General features: G+C 49.6%; 1 protein-coding gene across 1 annotated transcript in view; it reads left to right on the top strand.

Moving 5' to 3' along the window:
• The first annotated feature begins 411 nt into the window (after nucleotides 1–411).
• Nucleotides 412–16067, top strand: part of LOC147711145 (uncharacterized) — a 53539-nt gene continuing 37883 nt past the window's right edge. Inside the window, exons 1-2 of the mRNA XM_086919424.1 lie at nucleotides 412–919; nucleotides 1422–2987. Of these exons, the coding sequence (XP_086775550.1) occupies nucleotides 1571–2987 (1417 nt within the window). The 5' untranslated portion in view covers nucleotides 412–919; nucleotides 1422–1570. The remainder of the gene's footprint in view (nucleotides 920–1421; nucleotides 2988–16067) is intronic.

Raw genomic sequence — 16067 nt, 5'->3', positions numbered from 1 at the left:
ACTGGATCAGACCGGGCTCAGGGCCCACTTGCACAAAGAGAACAAAGACTTTTAGGGGTATAAGAGCAGTACCCCTGACAACAGGAAATTAGATCATCCTGGAATCAAGAAGGAACCTCTGCCAAGGAGAAAGCTGAATCTGAAGAAGGAAGACTGTCCTGCTGTTGCTCTGCTGGACTGACCTGTTGCTTTGCTGCCAAGGAGAGGGGAAGGACTTTGCTGTGGTGCTTTGTCCCCTGTCTTGAAGGAATCTCCAAGGGCCTTAGGAAAGAATAACGCGCATTTGCTAACGCGCTCCTCGACCTCTGCATTATTCGCGTGCAGCGCAAGTTGATATTTTAAAACTTCTTCGTATTTGTGGTTTTCAGTTATTTAAGTCTTACTTTTGTTTTAATTGCTGATAAGATTGTCCACAGACTTGCACGATAAATTGGGCCCCCCACCGCTTGTAGAGCGGAGTTCTTTGTGTTCCCAACATCCCTTACTGGTGACGCTTGGCCGCCATACTGGGGGTGCTGGTTCTCAGCGCGCCACTTGTTGCAGCGCTCTAGTGCTCCGTTGGGAGCCCAGGTGAGGCGGCATTTAAGGCGAGCTTTGAGTGCAGCGCGTTCTTAGGAAAGAATAACGCGCATTTGCTAACGCGCTCCTCGACCTCTGCATTATTCGCGTGCAGCGCAAGTTGATATTTTAAAACTTCTTCGTATTTGTGGTTTTCAGTTATTTAAGTCTTACTTTTGTTTTAATTGCTGATAAGATTGTCCACAGACTTGCACGATAAATTGGGCCCCCCACCGCTTGTAGAGCGGAGTTCTTTGTGTTCCCAACATCCCTTACTGGTGACGCTTGGCCGCCATACTGGGGGTGCTGGTTCTCAGCGCGCCACTTGTTGCAGCGCTCTAGTGCTCCGTTGGGAGCCCAGGTGAGGCGGCATTTAAGGCGAGCTTTGAGTGCAGCGCGTTCTTAGGAAAGAATAACGCGCATTAGCTGAATCTGAAGAAGGAAGACTGTCCTGCTGTTGCTCTGCTGGACTGACCTGTTGCTTTGCTGCCAAGGAGAGGGGAAGGACTTTGCTGTGGTGCTTTGTCCCCTGTCTTGAAGGAATCTCCAAGGGCCTTAGGAAAGAATAACGCGCATTTGCTAACGCGCTCCTCGACCTCTGCATTATTCGCGTGCAGCGCAAGTTGATATTTTAAAACTTCTTCGTATTTGTGGTTTTCAGTTATTTAAGTCTTACTTTTGTTTTAATTGCTGATAAGATTGTCCACAGACTTGCACGATAAATTGGGCCCCCCACCGCTTGTAGAGCGGAGTTCTTTGTGTTCCCAACATCCCTTACTGGTGACGCTTGGCCGCCATACTGGGGGTGCTGGTTCTCAGCGCGCCACTTGTTGCAGCGCTCTAGTGCTCTGTTGGGAGCCCAGGTGAGGCGGCATTTAAAGCTCACTTCCCTCGCGCAGCGGTGACGCGCAGCGGTAGCGCCTGACTCGCGCCTGAGTCGAGCCAGAGTCTGCCCGTCTGCGCCCGTCAGCGCTAAGGAAGTGCGGCGTGCGGCAGAAATCTTTCCTTTGCCATGGCTTCCCCTCCTGTCAGGTATGGTAGATCAGATCTATTGGCGTTACGGAAGCAAGTTCCCATCTGTTCTCTTCCGCTTGTATCGCCGCTAAGGGGTCCTTATCGGTGCACCCACTGTTGTTGGTGTCTGCCCCCCTCTTCTCGTAGCCGCTCCTTAGAAGCCTCCGCCCGGCTGAATAACGTGTCTGGGGTGAACACTGTGAGTATATACAGTTTAAATGTCAGATCTCTGGTCAAACATCAGGCGGAGATCTTTGATATTGTGACTAACGACTCCCCAGATGTGTTCTTTATCACCGAGACCTGGCTTCAGGACGCTGACATCGCGATTCTAAATCTTGCTTTCCCCCCAGAATATACAGTGGCCACTCTTAACCGCGGCTCCAGAGGGGGTGGCATTGCGATGGCAGTGAAACGTTGTTTTCCCTGCGAATGGAAAGAATTAAAACTCCTGGGCGGCGAATGTGCCCGCTTTAGAATTTCTCTTTCCCATTGCTACAGCTTCTCAGGTCTTCTAATATACCGGCCTCCGGGCTGCGATGCGGCCTTTAGAGCCGCTCTCCCGGACGTCATTAGCATAGAAGCGCTTGGCTGTGCTAATTTCAATGTGGTTGGCGATCTCAATCTGCATTTTGATTGCACATCCCAACCTGCTATTAAGAGCTGCCTAGCCGATTTAGAAGCCTTGCAGCTCCTACAAAAAGTGTTATTCCCTACCCATTCAGGTGGTCATACACTGGATCCGTTCTTCACCACCTTAGAGGATATAATTATGTATCCACCCGTCCCGCTGACATGGACTGATCATATGCTGGTGAAGGCAGCTATTCCTGTGGCAGACCCTATATTTGTGGCACAGAACAAAACCTCTTTTTCTCGCCAGTGGAGCAAATTAAAACTAGAAGATTTTTACTCTCTACTTGGAAAGACTCCCTTGCCTACCTTCTCTGATGTCGACGGAGGGTACGACTCTTTCTGCGCTTGGATTGAAACGGCCCTAGATTCCCTTATCCCCTTGGTTCGCTCCAAGTGCCGTACTAAGGCTCATAGCCCGTGGTATGATGAGACCCTGGCGTCTCTCAAGAGAGAGTGCAGGCAAGCGGAAAGGCAATGGAGGAAAGCCTATGATCCCGTGCGCAAATCCTGCTATCTCACTTTGTCTAAGGCATACCATAGAGCGGTCTGCCGAACGCGTGCTGCATATTATGCGCAGGAGTTCCGGGACAGCCCTAACCCCTCTAAACTTATCTTTAAGGTTCTAAAAGAGCTGACGACTAAGAGGGCCTCAGCTGCAGAAATCTGTACAGACTCTCATTGCGAGAGTCTGGCCTCTTTCTTTGTCCAAAAGGTGCATACAATCTATCGCACCTTCCCAACTGCCGTGCATCAATTGGACCTGGATGTCGGTTTAAAGGGCAATACTCCGACTTTGGATTTGCTGGCCCCCCTTTTTGAGGAGGGTTTCGATCTATTGAGCCAAAAAATAAAAACCGGCTCTCCAGCAGACCCTCTCATTCCAACTCAGTTCAAAAATATGCAGGCGATATGTCGTTCTCCCTTGCTGGCCCTTATTAACACGTCTTTGACCTCAGGGGTGGTGCCCACCAAGTGGAAGCAAGCGGTAGTTACTCCCATCCTAAAAAAGCCTACCCTAGATCCTGTAAAACCCGAAAACTATCGCCCCATTTCACTGCTGCCGTGGCCTGCTAAAATCACCGAAGCCCACGTGAATTTGATCCTGGCCGACCATCTTGCCAAAGCTAACATCTTGGATCCCACGCAAAATGGATTTCGTGCAGGCCACAGCACGGAGACTGCCTTGTTATACATGGTTGAACATCTGCGCTCCGTGCTGGACACCGGACGAACAGCGGCACTCTTGTTGTTAGACCTGAGTGCCGCCTTCGATACGGTGTCCCACGAGATCCTATTGCGGAGGCTAGCGGAAGCTGGGGTTAGGGGCACGGCGCTAGGGTGGTTCCGCTCCTTCCTTACCAACAGATCCTTTCAGGTTGCGATACCACCTGGTAAATCCACCTCCCACCCGCTCACCTTGGGAGTCCCACAGGGCTCATCTTTGAGCCCCACTCTTTTTAACCTATACGTGAGTCCGCTGGCTGCGGTAGTCAAACGCTGGGGCCTGACAATGGTGTCCTATGCGGATGACACGCAGCTGGCGGTCACACTAAGTGGGGACTCAGCTGTGGACGCCCGCAACTTCTGTGAGGGGCTACGTGCGGTGGCCAATTGGATGAACCTAAATTGTCTCCAATTGAACACAAAGAAGACTGAGGTGATGGTGGTGGGAAAGCAACCTGGATGGTGGAACGACAACTGGTGGCCCCCTGAGTTAGGAACGATACCTTCTCCTGCCATAGAGATAAAAAACCTCGGGGTATGGCTGGACCCTACATTGAGCTTCATCTGCCAAACTAAGAGGGTGGCTGCCTCCTGTTTTGGCATACTCAGGGGTATCAGGCCGGTGCTCAAATTCTTTGATGCCCCCACTAGACAGCTTGTAGTCCAGGCTTCGATCCTATCCAGGATAGACTATGCCAGTGTTTTACTTGCAGGTGCGAACAAGGCAGAACTCATGCGGCTGCAACGTGTGCAGAACGCGGCCGCAAGAGCGGTACTGGGATTGCCCCGTCGTTGCTCGACGTCTAGAGCATTGCAATCGCTCCACTGGCTGCCTGTCGCTCGTCGGATCGAGTTTAAGGTGCTTTGCCTAGCTTTTAAAATTTTGAAAGGTATGGCTCCACCGATTTTGACGAATTTACTGACCCCATATGTCCCTTCTCGATCCTTGAGATCGATGGGTCAGAATTTGTCTGTTGTTCCATGCTTTCTGCTGAGCAGGATGGGTGGCCGCTCCTTCCGGGTAGTGGCGGCCAAATTGTGGAACTCTCTTCCCAGTGAAATCCGAGCTATGGAGGATTTACTGCTATTCAGACGTGCCATCAAAACTTTTCTTTTTAACTAATTTTCCTGACTTTGCTGAATGCGCTTTGTGATGTTGTGTTTACCTTTCCTGGCGCCAGGACGCCCCTTTGCTGGGGCAGCTGTGCGCGGTATAAAAACCAATAACATAACATAACATAACATAGAGCTGGCTCCCAGTTCTGACGTCCCAGGAACAAAAGGACTTTACCCCCCAACTTTCCTGAACTCTGCTGGGAGAGTTCTGTCCTTCTCAGAGGGCTTGATCCAATTGTGGGGCCTCTGGAAGTTGTACCTGTGCTGGGAAGCTTGAAACTAAGCTTGAGAGACTTTTGCAATTGAAAAGTGTTGCACTGCTTGCTTGCGAGAAGATTCCCGCCGCTACGAAGGCCGAGATCGTCGCAGCGCCTGACGCCGCTGCAGGAGCCGTTGCATCCTTCGTTTGCGGGACGCACCAGACCAGTGTGGGAAAGTCGAACATCGCTGCGAGTTCCGTTGCAGAGGCTGTCGTCGCTGGGTGAGATCGCCGCACCGCTTGCTTGCGGACCGCATTACGTCGCTGCGAGTGTCATCGCAGAAACCATCGCGTTGAGGAGCTGCGAGAGAGAAGATCCCAGCTGGTCCGCGCATCGTCGCCCCGGAGATCGTCGCACCTCCAAAGATCGCCGCATTGTGCCTTTGCGAGAACAAACTTCCTACCGAACCTAATCACCGAATCAATACAAGTGGCATTCCGCCCAATACAGACCGGATTAGTCGCAACCCGCCCGCTGCTGCAGCGGGGCTGTCGCATCGCCTTCCCAGGGTCTCAGGAGCAACGCATCGTTTGTTTTCCACCGCACCAGCTTCTGCTTTTGGAACTTTGTCGCAACTAAAGGTACTGTGTCTGAAACGTGACGCAACTGTGAACTTTTCTTGCAACTGTGGAACTTTTTGTTACAACCTTAACAACTATTTTGAAACCATATTCTTGAACTGTGTATGTTGGATTTTTGTTGTTTTGGTCTTGTGTAGTTTAGAATAAATACCTTTATTTTTCAAAACTGTTGTGGAGTCAGTTTATGGTGTTTTCACTGTGTTACTGTGAGTGTTGGTACAAATACTTTACACATTGCCTCCTGAATAGCCTTGACTGCTCGTGCCAAGCTACCTAGAGGGTGAGCAGGGGTTATCTCAGAGGGTTTCCTCCTTACCCTGACTAGAATCCAGGGTCCCTATTTGGACTTTGTACTAACCCCTGCCAACTAGAGACCCCCAGTTCTAACATTGGTGGTCAGGCGGTGGGATTTGAACTTGTATTTGTACTAGACCAGAGTAATTGGTGTACATCACTAGTGAGTGCAGACCACTAAGCCACCGCATACTACTTGTTTTTGATTTTTTGACTATTTTTGAGTAATTCTTCTAAAAACATCATGTCTTTGAATGGGAAGGCACCCAGCAAGGAAGCAGAATTAGAGTTTTGCATTGAGGATCTGTATTCTTACAAAGTTACACAGCTTCAGCAATTCTGCAACAAGTTTGAGTGCCCCATAAAGAGCGGCTACAGGAAGGATGAGCTGCAAAGACACTTGAAGACCTATTGGGAGGCCCAAGAAGGAAATAATGATGTTAGTAGGGAAAATCGTTTTCAAGTCACAGATCTGCCAGTGGGCAGAGTAGGCTCAGGAGCTGGCAGCAACCACTCCGGTAGGGGCCTCACCCCAGAAGAGTTACAAGAAAATCAGAGAGTAAGAGAATATGAGTTGGAAGTTCTGAGAATGAAAATGAAGCAATTGGAAATGGATAAAGAGAGAGAAAAGGCGGCGGAGGAGAGCAAAAGTGCCCGCGCCTTGGAGGAAAAGAAATTGCTTTTGGCTCATGAGTTGAGCATGAGAGAACTGGATCTTAAAGCCAAGGAGGTGGATGCTAGTTCAAATGGTGGCAGCACACAGCCAGTGCATGGGGGTAAAGTATATATTCCCAATGACGTGGTGCAGAATTACCATAGGAGTGAGGATATTTATACCTGGTTCACTTCGTATGAGATTGCCTTGAGAATGAATGGTGTGCCTGAACAGCATTGGGGGGGGGGGCGGGCCTGTGGAAACATTTTGAGGCTTCTGGGAGGAGTGCTCTAGAGCCCTTAGAGATGGCAGGAGCCATGACCTACCCCAATATGAAGGAGGCCTTATGTCTCAGGTATGGCCTTACTCCAGAGCAGTATAGACTGCAGTTTAGAAACTCCAAGAAGAGAGAGTCTGAGACTTGGATGGAATGTGTGAGTCAGTATTCACGTGAACTGGAAGGTTGGATGAAGGGCAGTAAAGTAACTGATTTTAAGGGGTTGTTGCATTTAATCAGTTAGGAGCACTTGAGTAGTCTTTGTGTTCCAGAGCTGCGCAAGCATTTTTTAGACAGCAAGCTGACATACCCCATTGAGCTTGCTAAGAAGGCGAACCGCTGGACCAGAACAAGGTTCCACAGAGAAATTGTGTGTACCACAGCCAAAGGTGGGCAGGGTCCCCAGCAGAAGAGTGGGGGGGACAAGGGTAACCAAAAGGAGTTCTCACAAGGGCCCCAAAATAGTTCCCTGGGAAAGGAATCCCAACCCCACAAACCTAGACAGCCATGGCCCCCTAAGGGCAGGCGGGACAATAGAGACAGAAGAAATAACCAGAGTCTCCCTACCTGCTATTACTGCAATGAGGTGGGCCACATTGCTCCAAGCTGTCCCAAGAAGAAGCTAGCACTCACTGGTGCTCCCGCCCCAGCGTTAGCTAGTGTAGCTTTGGGTGGGGATTTGGTTTCTAGTGACTGGGGGGAGCTAGGAGTTATGACCCTTGTCTCTCTAGGAGACCAAGAGATGGTCCAGGAAACCTTACTGCCCTCTAACACTAAGAAGTATGGGCAGAAGTTGACCATCAATGGGAAGGAGGTTTAGGCTCTGAGAGACACAGGAGCCAGCGTGACATTCGTGAGGTGTCAGTGGGTGTCTGAAGAGCAAATCATCCCTGGTGTACGCCGCTCTGTAGTGGCAGCTGACATTTCAGTGCGCCTCTGCAAGCTGGCGCGTGTTCCCTTTTCATGGGGGGGAGTCTGTGGTCTTTTGGAAGTAATTGTCACTGATGCCTTGCCTGTAGACTGTCTGTTAGGTAACGACCTGGAGAGTTCTCCATGGAAGGATGTAGAACACAGAACTCATTTGGAGATGTTGGGTCTGCCTGCGTGGATCTGTGTGACCACGCGTGCTAGGGCAGCCAGTAAGGGTGACTCAGCAGAACTGGAGCCTGACACAGTCGCCCAGAGAAATGCCAGGAGAGGAAGAGGCAAGGGGCGTGGGAAACCCACTCCAGCAGTTCCCACGGTCCAGGAAGGAGCAGAACCTGAGGGGGATGCCCTGGAACCTACAGGGGAACAGGTGACCAAACTGGGAGACCTACCTGAGCTGACCCATTGGCAGCAGGAAGGTGGTCCCTCCAGGGAGGAGTTATGCCAGGCGCAGAAGGAATGCCCTTCCCTCGATGGTCTGCGGCAACAGGCTGTGGATCAGGCAGCAGGTGGAGCAGTCAGAGACTACTTTATCTACTGGGAAGATGACCTACTATATAGCGAGCCTAAGTTTGCTGAGCCCGGTGCAGCCCGTGTGCTGGTGGTACCCGAGCGCTTCAGAAGCTTCCTAATGGGTCTGGCTCATGACGTGCCTCTTTCAGGACATCTGGGGCAAGGCAAGACCCTGAATCGGCTTGTCACCCACTTCCACTGGCCCCAGATGAGAAAGCACATTGGTTCCTTTTGCTGATCTTGCCAAACCTGTCAAGCCAGTGGCAAGACTGGAATGAAGTTGAAGGCACCCCTTCAACCCTTCCCAGTGGTGAGCACCCCTTTCGAGCGGGTGGGCATAGACATAGTAGGGCCCCTGGACCCCAAGACAGCCTTAGGCAACAGGTTCATCCTGGTCTTGGTGGACCATGTCACCCGGTACCCGGAAGCAGTCCCTCTCAAGATAATCACAGCACCTGCGGTGAGCCGTGCATTGATGGGGATCTTTTCCTGTGTGGGGTTCCCCAGAGAGGTGGTCTCCGACTGGGGTAACAACTTCATTTCTAAGTACATGAAGTCTCTGTGGGAGGAGTGTGGAGTAACTTATAAGTTCACCACTCCTTACCACCCTCAAGGAAATGGGTTGGTTGAAAGGTTCAACCGGACCCTAAAAGGTATGATTATGGGCCTAGCGGAGCCCATGAGACGGAAGTGAGACGGCTTGTTACCATGCCTGTTGTTTGCCTACAGGGAGGTGCCTCAGATTTCCTTAGGGTTCAGTCCCTTTGAACTCCTGTATGGCCACCCTGTTAGAGGACCTCTCTCACTGGTGAAGGAGGGTTGGGAAAAGTCCCATAGGAAAACCCCCCAGGATGTGTTCAGCTATGTGCTGGCCATCCGCAACCAGACACAACGCTTCAGGAAGCTCGCTCAGGCGAACCTGGAAGCAAGCCAGGAAGAAATGAATAGATGGTATGACCAGAATACCACTTTGGTCGAATTTCAACCTGGGCAGAAAGTGTGGGTAATGGCGCCAGTGGAGCCCTGCGCACTCCAAGCCAAGTGGACTGGGCCATATGAGGTGGTGGAAAGGAAAAGTGAGGTAACCTACCTGGTTAACCTGAGGACTCCCAGGCAGCCCCTGAGTAAGCATGGGCGGAAAATCCGTTACGCTCGCGGATTTTGCGGATTTTCGGGAAATCCGCAATCCGCGAGATTTGCGAATTTCCCGCAAAATCCGCAAATCCGCGAGCAGCGGATTTTGCTCGCGCTGCTCGCACTGTTCGCGTGAGTTCGCGCCCCGCGAATAAGTGCAAAATTGCAGAAATACGATCTTAGCAAAACTGAAAGTAACTACTTACCAGGTTCAAAAGTTCAGGCACATCATTAGTAGCCATTTCCTGTAGTGCTTCCTGAGGGGCCCCTCCAGAGTTCAGTTGCCAGTTGAAACTATTATGTGACCCTGCTCTGAACCTCAGAATAGTTACACATATGCCACAAAGGTCCTGAATTACAGCTAAGGGAGACAAGCAGGAGCCAGGCTGGAAGTTAAAATCCATTAATCAGCCCCTAATTCATTATTGTCAGTTGGGGCAGGGCAGGTGTTGTAACTAATTTTGCAACAATGAAAGCACTTAGCAAATGCAAAAGATCACTAATCAGGGCGCACTAAGGAAGCAGGTGCCAGCTAAAAAAATATTCTGTGACACATTAATCAGCCCCAAATTAATTCAGGTCACTTGAGGCAGGGAAGGTGTGCTTTGCTTTGCCGAAAATAATGTACACTGGACAACCAGAGGGTGTGGTGATGAAACAGAGGGTGGCATGGGTGGGCCAGAGGGTGGCATGAGTAGTCAGAGAGTGGCAGTGGTGACAGAGAGTGGCAGTGATGAAGAAGAGTGTCCCAAACAGGCTGGACATGTAGAAACAACAAGTTCGCAAAACTTGCGACCTGACAGGTAAGTTCGCAAATTGCGAAATTGTAAAAACCCTCGCGAACTGGCAGAAACACGGGCGAACACAAAAAAAAATAATCCGCAAATTCGCGGGAATTCGCGGATTTTGCGGATTGCGAATCCGCAAATCCGCAAAATTCGCGGATTGCCAATCCGCAAAATCCGCTCATGCTTACCCCTGAGAGTCTTGCATGTGAACCGCCTCAAACCACACTTTGAGAGGTCTGAAGTAACCATGCTCATGGCTACAGATGCAGGAATGGAAGAGGATAGTGATCCTCTCCCTGACCTCCTGGCAGTTAAGGAGCAAGATGGGTCAGTGGAAGGTGTGGTCCTCTCGCCCACCATGACCCCAGAGCAGCAGAGTGACTGTGCCAAGTGTTGGGTCAGTTCTCCTCCCTGTTCTCCCTGACCCCAGGAGTCACCAACTGGGGCGTCCATGATGTGGACGCTGGAGACAGTCTGCCTGTGAAGCAAAGATTTTACAGGGTAGCTGACAAGGTCAGGGCCAGCATCAAGGAAGAGGTTTCCAAGATGTTGGCGCTAGGGGTGATTGAGCCCTCCAGCAGCCCCTGGGCTAGCCCAGTGGTCTTGGTACCAAAAGCTGCTGCGCCAGGTGCCACTCCAGAACTCAGGTTTTGCGTGGACTACCGTGGGCTCAATGCGGTCACGAAGACTGATGCACACCCCATCCCCAGAGCTGATAAGCTCGTGGATCGGTTGGGAGCTGCCCAGTACCTCAGCACATTTGATTTGACTTCTGGGTACTAGAAGATTGCCTTAACTGATGGGGCCAAAGAGAGGTCAGCATTTTCAACGCCAGAAGGGCACTTCCAGTTCCAAGTCATGCCCTTTGGGTTAAAGAATGCCCCTGCCACGTTCCAGAGACTGGTTAACCAGGTACTGTCGGGCTGGAGGAATTCAGCGCTGCATACCTGGATGACATTGCTGTGTTCAGCTCCACATGGGAGGAACACTTGCAACACCACTTGCGCACCTACAGGATTGATACCATTCTGGCTTGGGAGCCCCCCAAGACACAGAAAGAGGTGAGAGCCTTTTTAGGACTCACCGGGTTTTACAGACTGTTTGTCAAGGGATATGGCACCATTTTCGCCCCCTTGACAGAACTCACTTCTAAGAAATTGACCAAAAGAGTGGACTGGACCAAAGCCTGACAAACTGCTTTTGATGCCCTGAAGACTGCCATGTGCACAGCACCGTGCTCAAGGCACCTGACTTTTCCAGTGAGTTCATAGTACAGACAGATGCTTCAGAGCATGGTGTGGGAGCAGTACTCTCACAAATCACTGAGGAGGGAGACCAGTCGGTAGCTTTCATTAGTAGGCGGCTACTCCCCAGGGAACAGAGGTGGAGTGCAATTGAGAGAGAAGCTACTGCTGTGGTCTGGGCTCTGAAGAAGTTGAGGCCCTACCTGTTTGGGACTCACCTCCGTGTTCAGACCAACCACAGGCCTCTCAGGTGGTTAATGCAAATGAGGGGTGAGTACCCAAAACTGTTGAGGTGGTCCATCTCCCTACAGGGAATGGACTTTACGATGGAACACCGCCCTCGTACAGAGCACGCCAACGCTGATGGTCTATCCAGGTTTTTCCGCCTTAGTGAAGAGAATTCCCAAGAGGGTGGGTAGTTCTCCCCACTGTCAGCTGGAGGGGACACGTGTTAGACCTGGTATCTTTGGCGTTGTTTTCCCCTATCTTTTTTGCCTCTACCTCCTGTATTTTTGATGCTGTGCTGGATTTTGTTTTTGCTGGTTTAGATGCTTTGGACACTCTGCCACTGCTGATCAGTGCCAGAGTGTAAGTGCTCCCTGTGTAAATTGCTGTTCTGATTGAATATACATGTTTGTTAAGTTTGTATCACCATGAAGTCCCTAGTAAAGTGCACAGGGTGTGCCATGACTGGTGATGACAAATGCTACTAGTGGGCCTGCAGCACTGATTGTGCCACCCACAGGAGTAGCTCTAAAATGGTGTCTCATGCCTGCCACTGCAGTGCCTATGGGCAGTTTAGAAACTGCCATGTCCTCCTGGTCAGTGTCCCCACTGACCAGGCCTAACCCTTCCCTTTTTGTGCACATCACAAGGTACCCCCCTGGGCACGGTGCAGTGTATGTGAAAGGTAGAGCATGTACTGGTACAGGTGACATGCTCTGGTAGTGAATTACAGCCATTTTCGTTTTTCACTACTGTAAGGCTATCTTGCTCCATAGATTAACATGGGGGATGCTGGCTACAGTGGCTTCCAGCATTTCTTCTCATAGGAACAAGATATGACATAAGTATCTGGTATCCCTGAACTCAGAATTTAATAACACATCTTTTAGGAAAGGTTGTTTTTAGATCCTGTGTTTGAGAACAGCACTTTTAGAAAGTTATTGTTCTCTTGTCTGACCCTTCTGTGTGCCTTGGCCTGTTTGTGTATTGACTGTATGGTTTGAGAGTGACAGGGGCTGGGGATTTCCCAGGAGGCTGGCTGAGTCAGCCCTAGGCTGAATGACTGCATTTGCAACTGGAGTGGTGGGAGGAGTTAGCACCTGGGCCTGAATAGGGCTGTGCCTGCCTTCCACAATGCTGGCTCCACCTCCTGCTGGGCGGCTGACGACCCTGCTCCTCACTCTGAAAGGAAAGGAGCAGCCAGGAAAACAAAGTAATCAGGAGACACACAGAACTGGTTCAGACCGGGCTCAGGGCCCACTTGCACAAAGAGAACAAAGACTTTTAGGGGTATAATAACAGGACCCTTGACAACAGAAAATTAGATCATCCTGGAATCAAGAAGGAACCTCTGCCAAGGAGAAAGCTGAATCTGAAAAAGGGAGACTGTCCTGCTGTTGCTCTGCTGGACTGACCTGTTGCCTTGCTGCCAAGGAGAGGGGAAGGACTTTGCTATGGTGCTGTGTCCCCTGTCCTGAAGGAATCTCCAAGGGCCTGAGTAGAGCTGGCTCCCTGTTCTGAAGTCCCTGGAACAAAAGGACTTCACCCCCAACTTCCCTGAACTCTGCTGAGAGAGTTCTGCCCTTCCTAGAGTGCTTGATGCAGTTGTGGGGCCTCTGGAAGTTGTACATGTGCTGGGAAGCTTGAAACTAAGCTTGAGAGACTTTTGCAATTGAAAAGTGTTGCATCCCTCGCTTGCGGAGCGCATCCTCGACAGTGCGAGAAGATTCCCGCTACTACGAAGGCCGAGATCGTCGCAGCGCCTGACGCCGCTGCCAGAGCCGTCGCATCCTTCGTTTGCGGGACGCACCAGACCGGTGCGGGAAAGTCGAACATCGCTGCGAGTGTCGTCGCAGAGCCTGTCGTTGCTGGGTGAGATCGCCGCACTGCTTGCTTGCGGACCGCATCACGTCGCTGCGAGTGTCATCGCAGAAACCATCGCATCGAGGAGCTGCGAGAGAGAAGATCACCGCTGGTCCGCGCATTGTCGCCCGGAAGATCGTCGCACCTCCAAAGATCGTCGCATCATGCCTTTTCGAGAGCAAACTTCCTACTGAACCTACGCACCGGAATCCATACAAGTGGCCTTCCTCCCCATACAGACCGGATTCGTCGCAACCTGCCCGCTGCTGCAGCGGGGCTGTCGCATCGCCTCCCCAGGGTCTCAGGAGCAATGCATCGCTTGTTTTCCACTGCACCAGCTTCTGCTTTTGGAACTTTGTCACAACTAAAGGTACTGTGTCTGAAACGTGACGCAACTGTGAACTTTTCACGCAACTGTTGAACTTTTTGTTACAACCTTAACAACTCTTTTGAAACCATATTCTTGAACTGTGTATGTTGGATTTTTGTTGCTTTGGTCTTGTGTAGTTTAGAATAAATACCTTTATTTTTCTAAACTGTTGTGGAGTCAGTTTGTGGTGTTTTCACTGTGTTACTGTGAGTGTTGGTACAAATACTTTACACATTGCCTCCTGAATAGCCTTGACTGCTCGTGCCAAGCTACCTAGAGGGTGAGCAGGGGTTATCTCAGAGGGTTTCCTCCTTACCCTGACTAAAATCAAGGGTCCCTATTTGGACAGTGGTACCAACCCCTGCCAACTAGAGACCCCCAGTTCTAACAACCTGTCAAAAGGGTTAATGTTCATGAGTCAAAATACAGTTTTTACACTGCTACATTGAAGTTATACTAGTAGGCCTGCTGCCATACTTCCATTGCCACTCTAGTGGACGTTGCTATAGGTGCTGAAGTACACTAGTGCCATTTAACCTTATGGCCCTGGGAAAACCTTGTACCATATTCTATGGTCTTGTAGATAAGTTAAATATACCAATTCGGAATATTCTGATTCAACAATGTTTAAAAAAGGAGCACAGGCCCTTTACTGCTGGATAGCAGGGGAAAGGTATACAGATTTCTAAAACTAGCAAAAATATAGAGTCCTTTATAATACGAAAAATCATGGGTGACCATGCAGAAAAGGTGGATTTCCTACAGAAAGTAAGCCGGTCTGTGGTACACCGACTGCATGGGGTTCTTATAGGTGGCAATGTTAAATTTAGGCTCAGATTTAGGCTTATATGCTTACAGTCATATAAGTACAATAGCATTTCTTGAGGTGCTAGGTTTGGGATGGTAGCATGGTAAATGTGCAGGTGTGCAGTATGGATCTTATGTAGATGGTCTTGGTGAACTGCTCAGACCTGCCCCTGATACATTTCACAGGTCTGGCACTATCAGTAACGGGAGTGGATCGTGTTTCTATTGATACTGACACTACAGCCTTGAACAGGCTGCTGTTTATGTTTGTAAGGTAGGCCAGCCACCAGTGATTCAACATTCATTTCAATATAAGCCTCCTAACTATCTCCTTACTAATGTCCTAACATGCCTCAATGCATTATGCTCATTTCTGCAAATGACATGACAGATGCTCTCCGAGGCACAGCCACTTTACCACCAATCCCAGCTGTGTGCTGCCCTAGGTGCACCTTATCCCTTTTTGTTCTAGTTCAGCCAGCTTTATATGCCCTTCTTCGGTGTTTGATTAATATCTGAATTACATGTCTTTGTCTCCTCCAACGTGCTTATCTTCTGTAAATGTAGAGCATTTTATTTTCCGTGAATACCAGGTATGATCCTGCCAAGGTTTTTATTGGTTGATTAGTTTGTATGCCCATCTGGACACTATGCATTATGTCATATAGGGCCTGATTCACAAAAGTAAACTCACTTTTTTGTCTAAGTGTGAAGTTCAGTAATCTCTTTAGGAGTGTGAAGCCTATGTGCATAAAAATATAGGACAGTCCAATATTTTTATTTATGGAGACTCCGCACGCGTAAAGATAGTACTCGTGAATCTCTTTGTGAATACCAAACATTCTCATAATTACTCAAAAGGGTATGTTTACCTTTGTGAATTAGGCCCTATGTTTACAGGACAATTGGATGTGCTCCTTTTCTTTCGACTTGCTTTCAGGAGAGCTACAGCCACAGACTCCCCTGTTCATCCAACCATACCATCAAATACTTGTTTATTTATCCATTGATGCACAAACGCATTTATCAAAACATCCTCCCATTCGCCCAGGCGCTGACCAATCCATTAATGCAGTTACCCATGCATCCATTTGCTCGCCAAATTGACCAAACATCCATTCATTGGGATGTATGACGCATACTTTTACCACGCATACCATTACAATGCGGTTTTTACAACGCATACCATTACAACGCATAGTGCTTTGGGGTGCTGGATAGTGAATAGTTTAATTTACTATTCCAACTCCAGTCCCCGTGGACACTAGGGAAGGTGTTGGATAGTAAATTAAACGTATCCCCTATCCTAGAGCGCCCCCCAGCGCAATGCGTTGTAATGGTTTGCGTTGTAGTGACTGCGTTGTAATGGTAGTGCGTGGTAAAAGATTTGTTGTAAAGGTTGTATACCATTCATTGACTTACACTCTCATTTACCCACAAAGTCAGACTTGTTAGATCTGCCGTCACTATTTGTGTGTGTTTGATTTGTGCCAGTCGAATAAACCCAAAATGAATAGTGATCTTGCTTTTATCCATTTTTATCAGTAGGTAATCAAACATGACAAAGGACACACAGTAAAG

The sequence above is a fragment of the Lissotriton vulgaris genome, chromosome 5, assembly GCF_964263255.1.
Source record: "Lissotriton vulgaris chromosome 5, aLisVul1.2, whole genome shotgun sequence".
Taxonomy (NCBI): Eukaryota; Metazoa; Chordata; class Amphibia; order Caudata; family Salamandridae; genus Lissotriton; species Lissotriton vulgaris.
Note: the sequence above shows the minus strand (reverse complement) of the source record. Positions and strands in the feature narration are given on the sequence as shown.